Below are 15,846 nucleotides of genomic sequence, written 5' to 3'. Positions count from 1 at the left end.
GGCTCTTTTATTTCCCGATGATCTATAGGGAACATCCTCTCTGTCTTCACAAGGTAGGGGTAAGGTTGCGTCACACCACCATCCTCGACCACATTTATGACCGTATTTGTGGGATTACATGGGGTATGTTTAATAAATAGTACAAAATAAATTTGTGAAAAAGGGCATATGGTAAAGATGGGAAAGCAAGTTAGAAGAGTAGATTACTAGATTTCAAGAAACCATAGAGTTGCACTTAAACAAAATGGTAAGATAAAATTACAAAATCCATGAAGTTGTCTTTACTCTATACAAAAAGTTCTACACTAAAACTATGAAGCATCACTTATTAGATTGAGAAGTAATCAGCATCCAAACCTGGTTATTGCAAAAGTATGCTACGAGAAAACAATGAATCTTGAACTCGATTTCAGGAGATGATTTACTTCCCATGCACTGGTGTTCATCTCAAACGTATCATCTGACAAACTCGAAAGAGTTGCAATCTTTTGCATCTTCTGTTCGAGTGAACAAAATTGAAGAGAGAAGTGGAATTTAACAAATACATGGATGGACTCAGTTCCTTTAGGATTCGATGTAATTATATTTTCTCTGTTCAGCAACCTGTGGTCGTGCTAATAAAAATTCCAACGAGTTTGCTTCAACCAAGTCAAACTGTATCAGGAAGTCAGTGCATTACTTGGTTTTGATCTTCACCGGACATCTAAGCAGGAAAACAGCTCTGTGGTTCAGTTTCTGGCCTTCAGAGATACCCGGTCATCTGTAAAGTAAAAGACACAAAAACCAATTGACGAAGAACAGGTCAATGCTTTTAACATGAAAGTAGTATCTCTTCAACTTGCTACCTCTACAACCTCATTTTCACCGTCACTATAATCTCCCCAACGCTTGGTTCCTTTCTCCTCAAGAACGACAGTACTACACGTTTCTTTTGAAGCAGTAATCTCATCAGATAGTGCAGGTGTATCTACAGACATTTCTCCATTTTCACACTGTAATTTCTCATCATCTTTAGGAATGTCATGTAGTTTTTCCACATCTTCTTCCTGATCCTGCATGATCTGCTGACTTTCTGTCTCGTCAGTTACCAAACTACTGGAGGTTTCCCCTTCAGTCCCATCAGCCACCGCTGTATCGTGATTTTCAGTAGCTTCTTCCAGAGTTACAGCTAAAGGGGACTCTCCTGCTTCAACTGGAGATATTGTAAGTCCGTCTTCAGTCACTGGTGTACTGTTCAAGGATGCTGGAGAACCATCTGGAGATACTGGTATGCTATTTGGTGATATCGGGTATCCATTTGATGAAGCCATGTAACCATTTGGAGCAACTGGAAAGCCATTTGGAACCCATGGCTGGCCAGGGACAAACTCAGCTGCATGTGGGTTCATGATTCTAGGAACAGCGAAATGGCTGGCATCCCCATTAGGTTCACCATTGAGAAAAGCAGGCTTGTTTCGTGGAACTCGATTTCCAGACCTACCATAGCCACCTGACAAGCGTGGACCATACGGAACTCGTGCTGTTGCTGACTGATGTGGTGATCTACGAACAGGACTCAGAGGAAGCAAAGGAGGGATATTCACAGGAGGGGGCAATATTCCTCCATGCTCCTTGAAACCTGGTGCTGGGATAGTGCCAAAAACTGGAACAGGTGATGGATTAAATGGTGGTGCAGCTGCCGAAAGTTTCTTGGTTGCTTCTTTTCCAGTCTCAGAATCACCTTGTTGGTCTGATTCAGTAGGCATGGTACTAGCATTGCTGGTAATATCTTTATCTACTCCAGTTGGCAATGTGACACTTCCTAGATCACCAGGTTCATCGTCATTCTTTTCTTTCACTGCAGCTCCTTCATTTGTAAGACAAGCATCCTTCTCTGTCACTAAATCAATAGCAGCTTTGCTTTCCGGCATATTGACTTTGGAAGTTGCATTTGAATCACTGGAAGAACCATTATTTTGGATACCCGGAACGGAGCTATTTGTAGAAGCCGTGACAACTGCGTCCTTCTCCCCAGAAGTGTCAGCTTTTGTCCCCTCAGAAGATTCAGCTGATACAGGTGCTTTCTCTTTACTTTGTTGAGCGTCATTGACTGCTTGATTGGTTTTCTCACCAGAATCATCCTGTTGCTTTTCTTCACCGACTTTCTGAGCCTTTTCTCCATCATTGGTTCTCGCTGTTGTCGGTAGAGTTGAATCAGTTGCCACAGTCTCCTTGTTTTGTTCTGAATTACTATCCTTTGGCAATTGCTCTGCCACTGCTTTCACAATGGTACCAGGTGGAGCTAAAGCAACTTCTTTGTAAGAAAACAGTTTTCCAGCTGCCTGAACACTGATTGAGCTGACAAGTGAATTAGTTTTGACAACTTGTTCAGCTTGAGCAGGGGTGACCGGTGCCGATTTGGGCTTAGAAGACCTCTCAGTACCACCAGATGGTGAAGCAGCACTGTTTAACTTAGGGCTGAAACTAGCACTCTTCACAAACTTCTTTGAAGCAGGAGATAGCCCAGATGACACCGCAGATTCATTTGGAGTTAATCTTGGAGATGGAAAATTAGTGGTTTTACCTCGAGCTCTTGGTAAATGGGAAGCATTCGTGAAGTTGGTGTTAAGTTTTTCAAGGTTAGGTCTCCTAGAACTAGAAATCTTACGCCCCATTGTTGAACGACCTTTGGGTAAAGCCTCTTGCCATCCTTCCTCAGAGGTATCCTCTAGTATCACGTCGTCATTTTTCTCCAGTACTGTCTGTTCTATGAAAATGTGTTCAGATTGCTTAGGTGTGGGTTCTGCAATCTTCAATTCTGATTTGTTGTCTAATTCGGACTTGTTCTCTTTATCACTGGAGTTCTCCACAACAGGACTAATTGGAGAAAGAAGTTCATCCTTCTCAAATTCATCGGTAGCTATTCCCCCATTTTGCCCTGCTTTGCCTTTAACCTATATATGATAAATGAGGAAATTTAAACAGGATACTTCAGTAAAGTGATCTAAATAGAAAATGGTTGTGTATATTAGGAGAAAGAAGCACAAACCTTTGCACGAGCTTGCTTCTTTTGCGCTTCTCTAGCCTTCATCTCAGCATCTGGAGCTATGTAATCCAACAAATCCGAGACACTACGCATACCAAAGAGGAAAACAAAATTTTGATTAGCGTATGCAAGTGTGAAACAGGAAAAAAAGAACTACTGAATCGAAAAGAATATTACTACCTTAGATGGCCTTTGCTAGAGATAGAGGCATCAGGCTTCGGGGTACCATTTCGTGCAGCTTCTTGCTGCTCAAGTGCTTTAGATTCAAAATACTCAAGCCATGCCGCAGCATCCTGCAGAAAATTCTGAATAAGATTGCCACGAGGTTCATCACCGAGAACAAACTGAATAACCAGACTTCAAACTAATTTATACCTGAGTACGTAAATCATCAGGTCCAAGTTTAGCTTGCAGTATCTGAAGTGTAGTTTGCTCATGTTGAACACTCAAGGAATATGCTTCCATTAAAGAAAGAGCAATTGCAATAGCATGATAGCTGGCAGCAGTCTGGAGGAGACGAACATTTGGGTTAAGAAAAATTTAAGCTGTCAACGGGCTGATCTTCTGGACACAAACATAATAGAGATAGAATAGAGAAATTACTTGAATATGGTCAGCTCCAAGAAGTCTCTGGTTACACTTAAGAGCCTCGTGAAGGTACCTGAGTGCAACGTGGACATTTCCGAGACCTTCCTCCATCATTGCAACATTTATATATGTTGCAGCAGTATTTGGATGAGAAGGTCCACAAGTAAGATGCAAAAGATAGAGGGCACGATTGACATACCTAAATAAAGAAAAAACAATTATCAGTTCATCAGTAAACATAACGAAGTGTTCTGATACGAGATGATGCACGACACAAATCATTAAAAATACATTAAACACAAAGAAGCTGGCACAGTTTCAGTTCCTTGCTTTCACAGCATGGTTCAGGCTGCATCATGCTCAATGAATAATACTACAAACACCTAAGAAGTGACATTAAATAGAATCAGGAGGGCAAAATTCAAACCATAAGCCTCGTGGCCTTTCCGTGGGGGACAAGGATAAAATATACGAGATTGTTTCTAGTATAAATAGCAAAATGATTTCCATAATAGAGCCATTGTTATATCTTCTACTTTGTGATGTAAAAGTCATTAGGGACAAGAGGGGTTTCTCAGGTGGTAAGCACCTAAGATTGTGGGTTTGAGTCACCAAGGGAGCAAAAAGGTGGGAGCTCCTAGAGAGGGGTCCAAAGAAAAAAAAATGAGGGAATGGAAGAAGATCTGCAAGAGAAGGAGTTTCTTCTGGGAAGGAAGTCTGTGACAAGCAATGGCGGACAGTAATAGCCTGTTTCAGTGGTGTACACAGAACTTTTAGGAAGTGGTGTAGATATTTATAGAAGGAAAGATATCGTACTTATAAGTAGGTTATATCTTGACTCGTTGGTTTATAAGTTGAGGTTTGAACCTCCAACCTCAAACAACAAAATCAGACCAACACGCCAATAGGTAACTTTAGTCAAGTGGTGTCATTTCGTTAAATATGTATCTCTATACATAGTATTAATATATATATATAGTAAAATTTTCTGAGGAAACGGTGTCGCTTGACACCCCTTCGCTTAGACAAGCTTCTGCACAGCTAATTTTCTTTAAAAAAAAAAACACTTGTACAGATAATGAAGGTGTTCGGCCAAGCTTCTGGCAAAGAAATAAGTGCTTTAGGACAGTAGCAGAAGCTGAAAAGTAGCTTCTCCAAAAAAATAAGCACTTTCGATTTTTTTGGGACAAGATTACCCTATAAAAATTCATGCTTACCAAACTAAAATTAGCATTAACTTCCTTTTTCGTAATTTGACACTAAAAAGCACTTTTTGAAAATAGTAGCCAAACACAACTGCTACTCTACAAAAATACTTTTTCAAAAAGCACTTTTGATAAGAAGTACTTCTCAAAATAAGTTAATTTCGGCAGCTTGGCCAAATAACTATTAGTCTGAGAGCCAGCACAGCAGTTGATTTATTCTTTTTAAGTTGATGAATACGAGAAGCTATTCAAAAACCAGATAAATATGAAGGGATGAACCATCAGATTAATCAATAGGGATCTATGTTGTAAGTTTCCATCACACTAGAGTTGAAGGCAGGCAATGAAAAATAAACAAATAATCACGACTTAGAACTAGATTTTTCCGTGAGGAAGAGAGAGGTACACAGACTTTAATGCCAACTCTGTGTGTTGAAGTCGGTAGTAGAAAACGGCTAAATCTCCATAACTCTTCATTGTATCTGGGTGGTCAAGTCCAAGCTCTCTTTCATTAATATCCAAAGCTTTTTGTTGATAAATAGTTGCCTGATAGGGTGAGTCATCATTACATATATAAGAGAATTAGTGTTGTAACCAGTGAAGCAATTATGATCAGAAAATGCAGCATGCTGAATTTCCATAAAAGTTTTTTACGTGAACTAGAACACTCTGCTTTTAAAAAAGCTCTACCGACTAAAATATGTCCTCCTACATCTCACATAACACACAAGTAGCAAACGATTACTATTTTCCCTGTCCAATGCATGGGAGAGGATGCATACGTAACATAAACAGACTAGTATTTCAGTTATCTAGCCAGTTCGAAAAAAATGCCAGCATTTATCAAAGTTGTGAAGCCATATTTCAGAATGTAAAATATAAATTTATACCTGATTAAAATCTCCAGTGTGGTAGAGTACCACAGCTAAGAGACTGTATGCACCTGCTGTCATTCGATGGTAAGGACCACATACAGAAACGAGTTTTGAGAGTGCCTTCAAAATTAAAACAAATCTCAGTTCGAGACCTTGAATGATTATCAAGACATGCCATTGAACCACAAAATGTTACCTTAGTTCCAAAAGTTACAGCATCCTCCAGTTTGCCTTTATCCAGAGAAGTTTTGGATGATTCCAGCAGAGTACGCCCATCCGCTGATGAGCATGCAACATGCTGTTGAGAACATCCACAATTGTCAAAACTTCTGGAGGCTCCTCCTAATAATTCACATTCTGCATTTGACATTTGGAAACTAGTGTGCGTACCTTGTACACAGGGACCATGCTTATGATATCCGACTTCTTGAAAGGAAATGGAGAGTCCATATCATAGTCTTTGGGAACAAGCTCAAGTCCTACCTGAAATATTATTTGTTAGTACGGATGAGGTAGGTAAGATTTACCAAGGACCGGACACCAAATTTTTAGTATTCGAATTTGTATACCTTATGACAAAGACCTCGAAGAATGGCAAATTTTCTAAGATCCTCCCGACTTTCATCCTTCCACTGCCATCCGAACCTCTTCAAAAGAAAAGTTTCTATCCACTTCCATTTCAAGTCATCATCTGAATCACCATTTTCTGCAGATGGAGTCCCAAGCAATACATTTAAACAAGAAGCTATTGATGCAGCCACATTAGCAATATTATCAACTGCTGCCACAACAGCCTGCAGTATGTGTTTGTAAGCTCGAACAACCATCTCGTGAATACAAAGAGATTGCACGTGAGGAAGTTTGTCTGCAAGTTCCACCTGACATCAGAAGCAAAAGTTCAAATAAAGTTAAATACTAAGTTTAGAAATTAAAACAAAAATAAGAAGTTGAACTTGCAGACAAACTATTGCTATTCAAATACTCCTATAAGTGCTTTTACAGCTGATTAGAAATCTATGCTTCCCTTTACTTAAAGTATAGGGAAATTAGGGGCTGGGCACTGCACAAATAAAGTTAGAAATGACTGCATAGATTTATTAAGATTTTAAGGCCTGAAGCAATTACCACGCGCCCCAAGGAGCACATTTGCAAACCCCTGGTGTGCATGAAATCTGTCAGTGTCCTTCCATCGACGGGTGAAAGCTCCAGTGACCCAAAATCAGCAACCTTTCAAAAGTTCAAATTTGTAGCCAGCGAGAGTTAGTTCAATTTCAAGAAGCAGGATAGACATGCAAGTATATAGAGGCACTGACCAGTTTTGGAAGGGCAGTATCAGCGTAGTATTTATGTGCCATACTGATCAACTCATCGGGTGACTGCCAGAATAAACAGAACCAGAATACAGTTTAAGAACTGGACATGATGATGGAGCATGACAGATCTATCTTACATGTGACCCGTCAGGACTATTGTTTCATACATTGCAGTTTTGAAACTAAACATGCAAGGAACGGTATGGGTATAAAAGATAGCAACACACCTTAAGGTGAAGACCAGTTTCTGATTCCTTTAGGCGCAAATATGCTGCTTCAGGTAGCACCTTTGTCCAAAGAATTTCCATTTCCTCGTCTAGTTTCTCTAGCTCTTTCTTGTTAGCGTCACCTGAAGAAGCTTCGTTCCCTGAACTGGCTTTGCTGCTCTTGTCATCTGATTTCTTCTTAATTTCCTTCAGCAGACCACCATGCTTTCCAAGACCCTTAACCGCTGGCTCTACTTTAGCTTCATCAGTTTTCTTAGACTCAACTTTCCCGGAGGCTTGATTTTGCAAATGTTGCACCCAACATGCACCCAGCTCCCATCTAATAGATTTCACTTGTTTACCGTCTTCTTCCTGTAACTTCTGCATGCTTTCGCTGAGCACTTGTCTTACTAAAGACTTAGTAGCTAGAACGTCTTCTACATCTGCACCTTGTAATTTATGTACTTGGCTAGATGGCTGAGGAGTTGATGACTTGTGCAATAGCATTCTCAAGCTGAATAAGATGAAGAATACCGTTAGTAGAATAGTTCATGAAAATCAAAAACAATTCACTGGTGTACAAATATTCATCTTATTGGCATCTGATTCTGGCTAACTCTACTAACCTGTTAACATTCAATGCATTTGCACCTCCCTCTGCCTGGTCATCTATTTCAATATCCTGAGGAATGGGATTTGTCCCCCAGTTCACCTCAGCTGCAACTTTTACGATAGCTGTGTAGCCACAGTGTCTAACCACCACTACACCCAAGGTAGAAGTATCCTGCAATAACACATAACGATCATTAGTTATGAATGCTTCACCAAATAACAAAATCAACTAGCAGATAAATGACAAATTATAAACATATTTATATTCAAACTGACATGAACAGTTGCACTCTCATCTGCAGTTATGCCTTTTAGTAAGTTTCTCTTTGCAAGATCCTCAGGCAACATGCCTAGCACCTGAATGCCATCGTTTTTGTTGTCCAATTTCTTGCTCGCATCTGACATGTCTTTTGTCACACTGATAAGAAGATCGCCAATTTTTTCCTCGTATGGAATTGTAGAACTAGAGCTGTTGTCCACTAGATGCTTTATGGAAGCAACTGCTTTGAGAACTGATACATCGACGAATAGACTGTGCAGTAGAAATGCTTTCCTATCTCTAATTTGCCTTTCTTCAGCTGTTTTACAAGGCATTGCTGCCAGGATCGCAAATTCCTTCGCCCACGGCCTATGATCATGCTTACCATCTCTTCCCTGTCCACCTCCATTTCCTCCCCAATTCTCATCTTCCATGGGAAGTGGAGGAAAAGTAGCTGGATTGTCAGCAACAAAAGGAGGGACAACCCATGTGTTTGCTCGAAAACCATAAGGAAGATTCCCAAACTGTAAGCAAAAGTGACCATTCTTGAGCATTCATTGTTTGCTTATTCTTGAACTCAAGACAACTACTTTCAAATTGACAAATATTACTAACCTTATTATGCTCAGTGAATCCTTTCATGAGAGCCTTGTATGCCTGGAACGAAACAAACAAACAATTAATAAAGAAATCGCATATATAGTCAATGTCACTACATAGTGAATCTTTCTGGTCAGATAGACGATTAAAGTTTAACAAAATGCATTCTTACTCACAGCGTCAAAAACTCGACTTAATTGTTGCAACAATCCAACCAAAGAGTGACTCGAAAGAGCACGTTTTCCAGCAGGATAGAAACCTGTCCTAGAAGCAACAATTGTTGTTGGCTTGCCACTGCAGATTCGGACCTGTATTGTATTTCACGAACCATTATTCAAATTACTACTATATCTTTATCATTCCAAAAAACTAAAACATTTACTATTTGCTACTACTCCCCTCCATTTCAATTTGTTTGTCTTACTTTCCTCATTAGTTTGTTTCAAAAAGAATGCTTCTTTTCTTTTTTCGGTAACTCCTTAATTTCAATTTTCCACATGACATGTTTAAGTCCACGAGATTAAAGGACATTTTGGTACATTCTACGTATCTTTAGTTTAACACCACAAGATTAAAAAGTTTTCTTTACTTTCTTAAACTCGTACCAAGTCATGACCAGACAAACGATACGGAGGGAATATTAGTTTCAGCACTTCTACCTAACCACATAACTGTTATTCATAAAATCAGTTTCAGCACCTACAAGTGCTTTTCAACACTTCACAGTTTACATTTATCATATCAGCTAACCTGAACGGGTTTCTTTTGCCACAAATAAATATTACTCCCTCTATTTCAATTTATTTGTCCTACTTTCTTTTTTAGTCCGTTTCAAAAGAAAATGTCTCTTTCCTTTATTAGCAACTCTTTAATTCTAATTTTCTACGTGACATGTTTAAGATCACACGATTAAAGACATTTGGTACATTTTCATATCTTTAGTTTAAGGCCCCTTTAAACTCTGTGTCAAATCAAAACCAGACAAACGAATTGAAATGCAGGGAGTAAAACAACGAAACTCACATCTATTTGGAAAAAATCATCTTCGGTTTTATCCTCGAGGAATGGTCGACTTGATCTCCTGATATCTGCAAATTTCAAACAAAAGATTAGCAGATAAGAAATTGTTTTTAGAGAAAAACACTACTAAATTTTTTAAATACATTTAATAAAATTGTAGCTACGACTAAGAATGAAAAATACAACAACAAAATACCCTATGCAATCCCATAGTGGGATCTAGAAAAGGTAGAAAGGTTGTTTTCAATAGACAATCCGCTCAAGTAAAGCTCAACAAAACAAGAAGAAAAAGAGAATACGGCCAAGAATACCAATAACACCAACAAATAATACGATAACAAGAGCAAACAAACATGTAACAATAAGAAGTATAAGAAAATAAAAGTAAAAATACAACTGACAAGGAAAACTAGACATCCCAACTACCTACTAACCTCACTCCTGTCTTAATTCTCGACTTTCATATCCTCTTACCAACGAGTAAAACTTACACCTTGTTTGGATGGTTGTTACCCATTGTATTGTATTGTATTGTATTAATAGTTTAAATACAATGTTTGTTTTGATTGTTACTTAAATTCTATTGCATTGTATCATTTAAATCCATCATTAACTAACGATGGAAAGACCCATTTTATGCAACGAACGATGTGGTGTAATCGCGTCGTTACCTTAATATTTTCTTCCCATTTTATCTTTAATTATTATTTAAAAATTATATTTCATCTTTGATCCTACCTTTTCATAGTAACTCTACCTCGTATTGATAGGTTTATCATTCAAATTATAAATATGTAACATTATGTAACGACGGAGAACCGTCTATCCAAACATTATATTCATGAAAACAATACAATACAATATATTATGAAACAAATACGTAACAAGCATCCAAACAAAGTGTTAAAAAATAAAAAATTGCAGCGTCTGAAAATTCTTTCCTATGCATTTTCAGCTCCAATAATCATGCATATCACATAATCACAATAATAAAAAATTAATAAAATTAATTACATAATTATTAAATAAAAAATTAACTCACATTGGATCGGCGGAGTGAGATGAGCAAACGAGAAAAAGTCATAGAACTGTCCCAGTCGCGGCGGAGGACACATCATCGCGGGGTCACCTTTCTCCGCCGCGTCACCGGCATCGTCGCCGTCACATACGGCGGCGACGGCATCTGGCTTCGACGGTTTAGCGCCGGCCTTTTTCGGTTCCTGAGGTTTGGGCTTGCCTGATTTTGGTTCGGAGAGTGCATTTTCTGAACCGGATTCAGTACCGGTTCGACCGGTGGTTTTGATTGAAGAAGATGAACCGGCGAAAGAAGTGGTGCATGCAACTATGTCGAGAACTCTTCTAATATGAGCCACTGATTGTTCTTCTGTATAATCCTCTGCACCCAAAAATAAATAAATTATAATTTAAAATAAAAATATTTGGTAATTAACGACGGTGATGACTAATGGTGATGATGGTAAATATTAACTAACAAGACTGGTTGACAGTGATGATTGTGGAAAATTGTGATGGCGTGGTGTAAGGTTATGGCTAATGGTGATGATAGTAATAATTAATAGTTGGCGTTGATTGATAATTATAATTGATAATATATAGCGCTATTGATGATGATATGGTAACAATAGTTGATTGTTGGTGATAGTAATGGTAAATGGCGATTGGTGAAAGTCATAGCAATTGATAATGATGGTTGATGATTAATTGGTCGTAACTATGGTAACAACAGTTGATTATCAATAGTAATAATTGTAAATGGGGGATAAGGGTCTGAAAAATACCTCAACTTTGGTCGGATTTGCTGTGATATTAAACTTTCATAAGGACTTATTACCTCCCTAGACTATTTAATACCGTATTTTTACCCCCTGAATTATTTAATAGTGTATTTTAAAGGTATATATGTGCCCACGTGGACACATTACTATTTATAATTTTGCATTATTTTTTATGTCCACGTGGGCAAATATATATGTTTAAAATACGGTATTGAATAGTCTAGGAAGGTAATAGGTCCTCATTAAAGTTTAGTATCGCAATAGTAAATCCGACCAAAGTTGAAAAGACCCTTATCCCTAAATGGGGGCTAGTAATAGTTATGACGATTAATAATATAGTTGTGATATATGATCTAGTTGATGATGGTAATCGGACATAACTATGGTAATAGTAATTGACAACTATAATATATATTATAAATAATTGCTAGTAATACTAACAGTTACCAATGAATTGGAAGTAATAACAATTATGATTGATGATAGTAATTATGAACGTTATATACTAGTAATTTATAATAGTTGCCAATAAGTAAAAGTAGATGAGTATAGCGATGAAATACTCAATCTTTTAAATTCTTAAAAAAAAATAGCATATTAATAATTACATGTTGTTATATGTTTTAATCATTCAAAGTAATATAATATCTTAAAATTAAAAATGATTGAATCGAAATTTTTGATATCGATAGTAGGGTCACGTCACGTGATTATCGAATCGAAATTTTCAATATCGGTAGTGGGTCACGTGATCTTCTTGGTGATAATGCATATATAAGTAGGACCATGAGCATAAAGAAAAGTACCTTCGACTAAGCTGAGGTGGCACGGTTTCAGCGACACAATTTCCACTGTATCTTTTAGCCTTGTTCCTCTAACCTGTCCCCATTCCAAAAATTTACCATTTATATTTTTATATAATATATACCAATAAAAATAATTAAAATTTATTATTATTTATACGAACATATACTCGATGTAATATCGAGATCTTATTTCACATTGTATGAAGGTAGAGAAATTGTTTCAATAAATTCTCAATTTAAGTAAAGCATATATCAAAATAGGTTTGGAACGGTTATTACTTATACAAGAGCAACCATACCCAACCCAGTGCGATTCTATAAGGGGGCTCTACCTTGTGAAGACTTTCGGCTCAAATAAAACATATCAAAACATGTTTGAAATTGTTATTACTTATACAATAACAATGTACTCAGTGTAATTCTACAAATAGGGTCTCCTCCTATATATCTCTATCATGTGAAGGTAGAAAAACTGTTTTTGAAATATCTCAGCTTAAATAAAGCATGTTTGAAACTATTATAACTTATACAACAACAAGATGTCTAATGTCATCTACCGAGTATAAGAGGATAGTATGTACGTATACTTTATCTTATTTTGTGAAGATACAGAGGTTGTTTCTAAAATACCTCAATTTAAGTAAAACATATCAAAGCAAGTTTAGAATTAATATTACTTTATAAATATTTATTATTTTATTTTTTGATATAATTTGAGAAATTGTGATTAGTAAAAATTCATACGATCATCTTTATAACTTGTTTGAGGTAAAGACAATTATATATTAATATTTTAAAAATATTTACTGTATTGGGAAAAAAAATACTTGTCTCTTGGAATAATAACTTTCTAAATACATAATAGAGGGAGTATGTATTTCTTACTAGTTAAAAGTTACGTAAATGAATTTGCATTTCAAAAGTGTGTGAACAATATTTATTACAAGTGAAATACAGTTACATTAAACTTACTTTTAAGAACAGAATGTGAATTACATGAATCATTTTTTCTCTAAAGGAGTATTAACTAGCAATCAATTAAAACCAAATTACACTACTCTTTAAATTTTGAAATTTAACTCTAGTAAATCTGATATAATTAAATGATACATACTTTTTTATTTTTAACTAAATATCTCGAGTTTGAAACTTTGTTTGAGAGCACTTCACTCTCCAAATATAAAACTTATTTTTAACGCAAATTCTGATTTAGTCGATAACAAATGCAAGTATTGAAACAGAATAATTTTTTTTAAAATAAGTAAATAAAAATTATCTAAAATACAAAATATAATAAGTACCCTGTAAAATTAGTTGAGGCGTATACAAACTCGCTCAAACAACTCTAACTAACTTGGTTCAAAATTAAATGGCTAAGCTCCACACACATTAAAACTTTTCTTCTTCTTCTTTTTTAGCATTTTTCTTTCAAACTTCTTTCACAAAAAAAAACATATATATTTGAAATGTAGGAAAAAGGCCATTATTATGACATTAAAAGAGAAAAATATGCAAAAAAAAAAAAAAAAAAAGGAAATAAAACCAATACAAAATATTACCTCATGTGACAAGGAGTAATTGGTCACGTGACATGTCTCCACATTGACGGCTAATAGCTTTCTCACATCTAAAATCTTGTCCGTTGATATCCCCTAAAATGTCAACCATTGTAATTGACCATAATGAATTATTTTACTGACTCGTTTAGTTTGCAGACTAAATTATTTTGAAATTATAAATTTTTGATTAGTTTTCCCACATAGTAGGTGAGATAGAATAATTTCAAATTTGAGATGAAACTCATATTATGCGTGGTCGAAAATTTCTCATCGACAAATTAGAGTATCAATTTATCTCAATTTTAATCTGAAATATCTCACCTTATTTCACGTATCAAACGATTGATCGTCTGGAATTATAATCATGAAATTATATCTTGGACGAATTTATCCACTTTGGAGGAGGAATAGTACAACTCCAAGTTTGATTGGATAAGATGAGATATCGGGATTAAGATTGAGATAGAATTTATATATTTTTGATTATTGACGGTGTAAATCTTTTTCAAAATAAATTTATACCGTCAATCAAATATGATATAAATTTTATCTTGAATAATTTACCTCGTACCGCGCACCAAACGACCTCTATTGTTAATAAATTAATTGTCATTGGTAACTTTACCTTAAGCATCACTTGTGAGTCGTTGGGTGTTTCCACCGATATCTCTATAACGTTTGGTAGAACTGTAATTCAAAAATTAACACATGGGAAAATTTTTATGATTAGAAAAATGTAAAAATAAATAAAACTTAAAAGATTTATCTTTTTACTGACTAATTATTTATATTTGGGATTTAGTTATACAGGAAAATTATCTTAATATTATTATCAAATTGTGTAAATTATTAGTGTGGACTTTATCAACTCATGAATTTATTATAAAATGCATAAGGAAAATACATTTTTCAAGAAAATGTTATCGTGGAGTTGATAATCTTTGTTCCGATAATATAACTTGAATAATTTCAAATTAATTTTATTATATACAGTAATAATTCAAGTCTAATTGAATAAACATTGTTATTATTCGATAATATAACCTTAATTTAGTAGAATATTAATTTAATGTAATTGCCTCAAGAAACTCGTCACGAAATAACAAATATTGTGATTTTACAAAAGAATTCATAGATAATTAGATATAGAAAGAAATTCTATCAAATAAAAAGAACTCCACGATAGTTCGATCATTAATACGACATATAAAAGAATTATGATAGAAATCATGTTGAAATTAAAACACAAAATAAAAACATGACTTATTATAAACTTAAGACTTAATAGTAGAGCAAATAACAATTTGACTCACTTGAACAGAATTTTGATAATTATTATTAATATACATTGAAATTGATAAATATTTAATAACTTTAGACTTATGAGCATAAGAATTAGCAATTTAACTCACTTGAATAAAATTTTGATAAATATTATTAATACAATATATAAAGAAATTTTGATAGAAATTACATTGGCATAGACAAAAATGCATAATAAAAACATTTAGAAACTTTAGACATAGCAATTTGACTTACTTGAATAAAATTTTCATAATTATTATCATAAAAAAACAATATGAAAAATCCATGATAATTTTTTTTAATTGAAGATAACTATTTAAAAAAAAATAAAATAATAAAGTAGATATAGCACAAATACCTTTCTCTTCTTTTTTCTTCTTCTCTCCCTTTGCTTTGTGTGGCTTAGCTTTTCCTGTTTTGGGAGCCATTTTTTCTCCCTTCCTTCAAACTTCAATGAATATAATATTTTTTTTCAAAAATAAAATTAAAAAAATACTTAAAGAATTTCAAATTCCCATATAATTCACATGAGTAAAGATTAATGAAAATTCATATGTATCAAGAAAATGTTGAACTTTATTTCAATATTTTTGTTGAAGTAGAAGAAGAATAAGAGAGAACTTGAATGAAGCAAAAGATAAGATGAAAAATGTTATGAAATGAGACAAAGGAAGATA

At 35.1% G+C, this 15,846-nt stretch overlaps 1 protein-coding gene across 2 annotated transcripts; it reads right to left on the bottom strand.

The window, feature by feature from the left end:
* Positions 1 to 190: 190 nt before the first annotated feature.
* LOC125824601 (protein REDUCED CHLOROPLAST COVERAGE 2) lies at positions 191 to 15,660 on the bottom strand. Of its 2 annotated transcripts, none has more exons than XM_049504003.1 (23): positions 15,528 to 15,660; positions 14,490 to 14,551; positions 13,865 to 13,957; positions 12,306 to 12,378; positions 10,746 to 11,099; positions 9,707 to 9,771; positions 8,860 to 8,991; positions 8,699 to 8,740; positions 8,101 to 8,607; positions 7,839 to 7,996; positions 7,234 to 7,726; positions 7,007 to 7,069; positions 6,819 to 6,920; positions 6,263 to 6,571; positions 6,084 to 6,176; positions 5,890 to 5,991; positions 5,709 to 5,813; positions 5,231 to 5,364; positions 3,629 to 3,812; positions 3,401 to 3,532; positions 3,206 to 3,330; positions 3,029 to 3,110; positions 191 to 2,933 (listed from the first exon to the last, which is right to left on the bottom strand). In XM_049504003.1, exons 1-23 carry the CDS (start codon positions 15,595 to 15,597, stop codon positions 834 to 836), a joined length of 5,580 nt encoding a protein of 1,859 aa, XP_049359960.1. In that variant the 5' UTR covers positions 15,598 to 15,660; the 3' UTR covers positions 191 to 833. The 2 variants fall into 2 exon arrangements, with proteins under 2 accessions (XP_049359960.1, XP_049359961.1); XM_049504004.1 differs by having other exon boundaries at positions 3,206 to 3,318; positions 15,528 to 15,659.
* Between the last annotated feature and the right edge of the window lie 186 nt (positions 15,661 to 15,846).

This window comes from Solanum verrucosum, unplaced genomic scaffold (genome assembly GCF_900185275.1).
Source record: "Solanum verrucosum unplaced genomic scaffold, falcon-dt-bn FXZP01000022.1, whole genome shotgun sequence".
Classification (NCBI taxonomy): Eukaryota; Viridiplantae; Streptophyta; class Magnoliopsida; order Solanales; family Solanaceae; genus Solanum; species Solanum verrucosum.
The sequence above is the reverse complement of the archived record's forward strand: the minus strand, read 5'-3'. Positions and strand labels throughout refer to the sequence as shown.

Coding starts and splice junctions, on each gene's coding strand:
- LOC125824601 (XM_049504003.1), bottom strand. CDS start 15,597: ATGGCTCCCAAAACAGGAAAAGCTAAGCCACACAAAGCAAAGGGAGAG. Junction 7,727..7,838: donor AATGCATTGAATGTTAACAG/GTTAGTAGAGTT, acceptor CATCTTATTCAG/CTTGAGAATGCTATTGCACA. Junction 6,572..6,818: donor TGTGCTCCTTGGGGCGCGTG/GTAATTGCTTCA, acceptor TTCTGATGTCAG/GTGGAACTTGCAGACAAACT.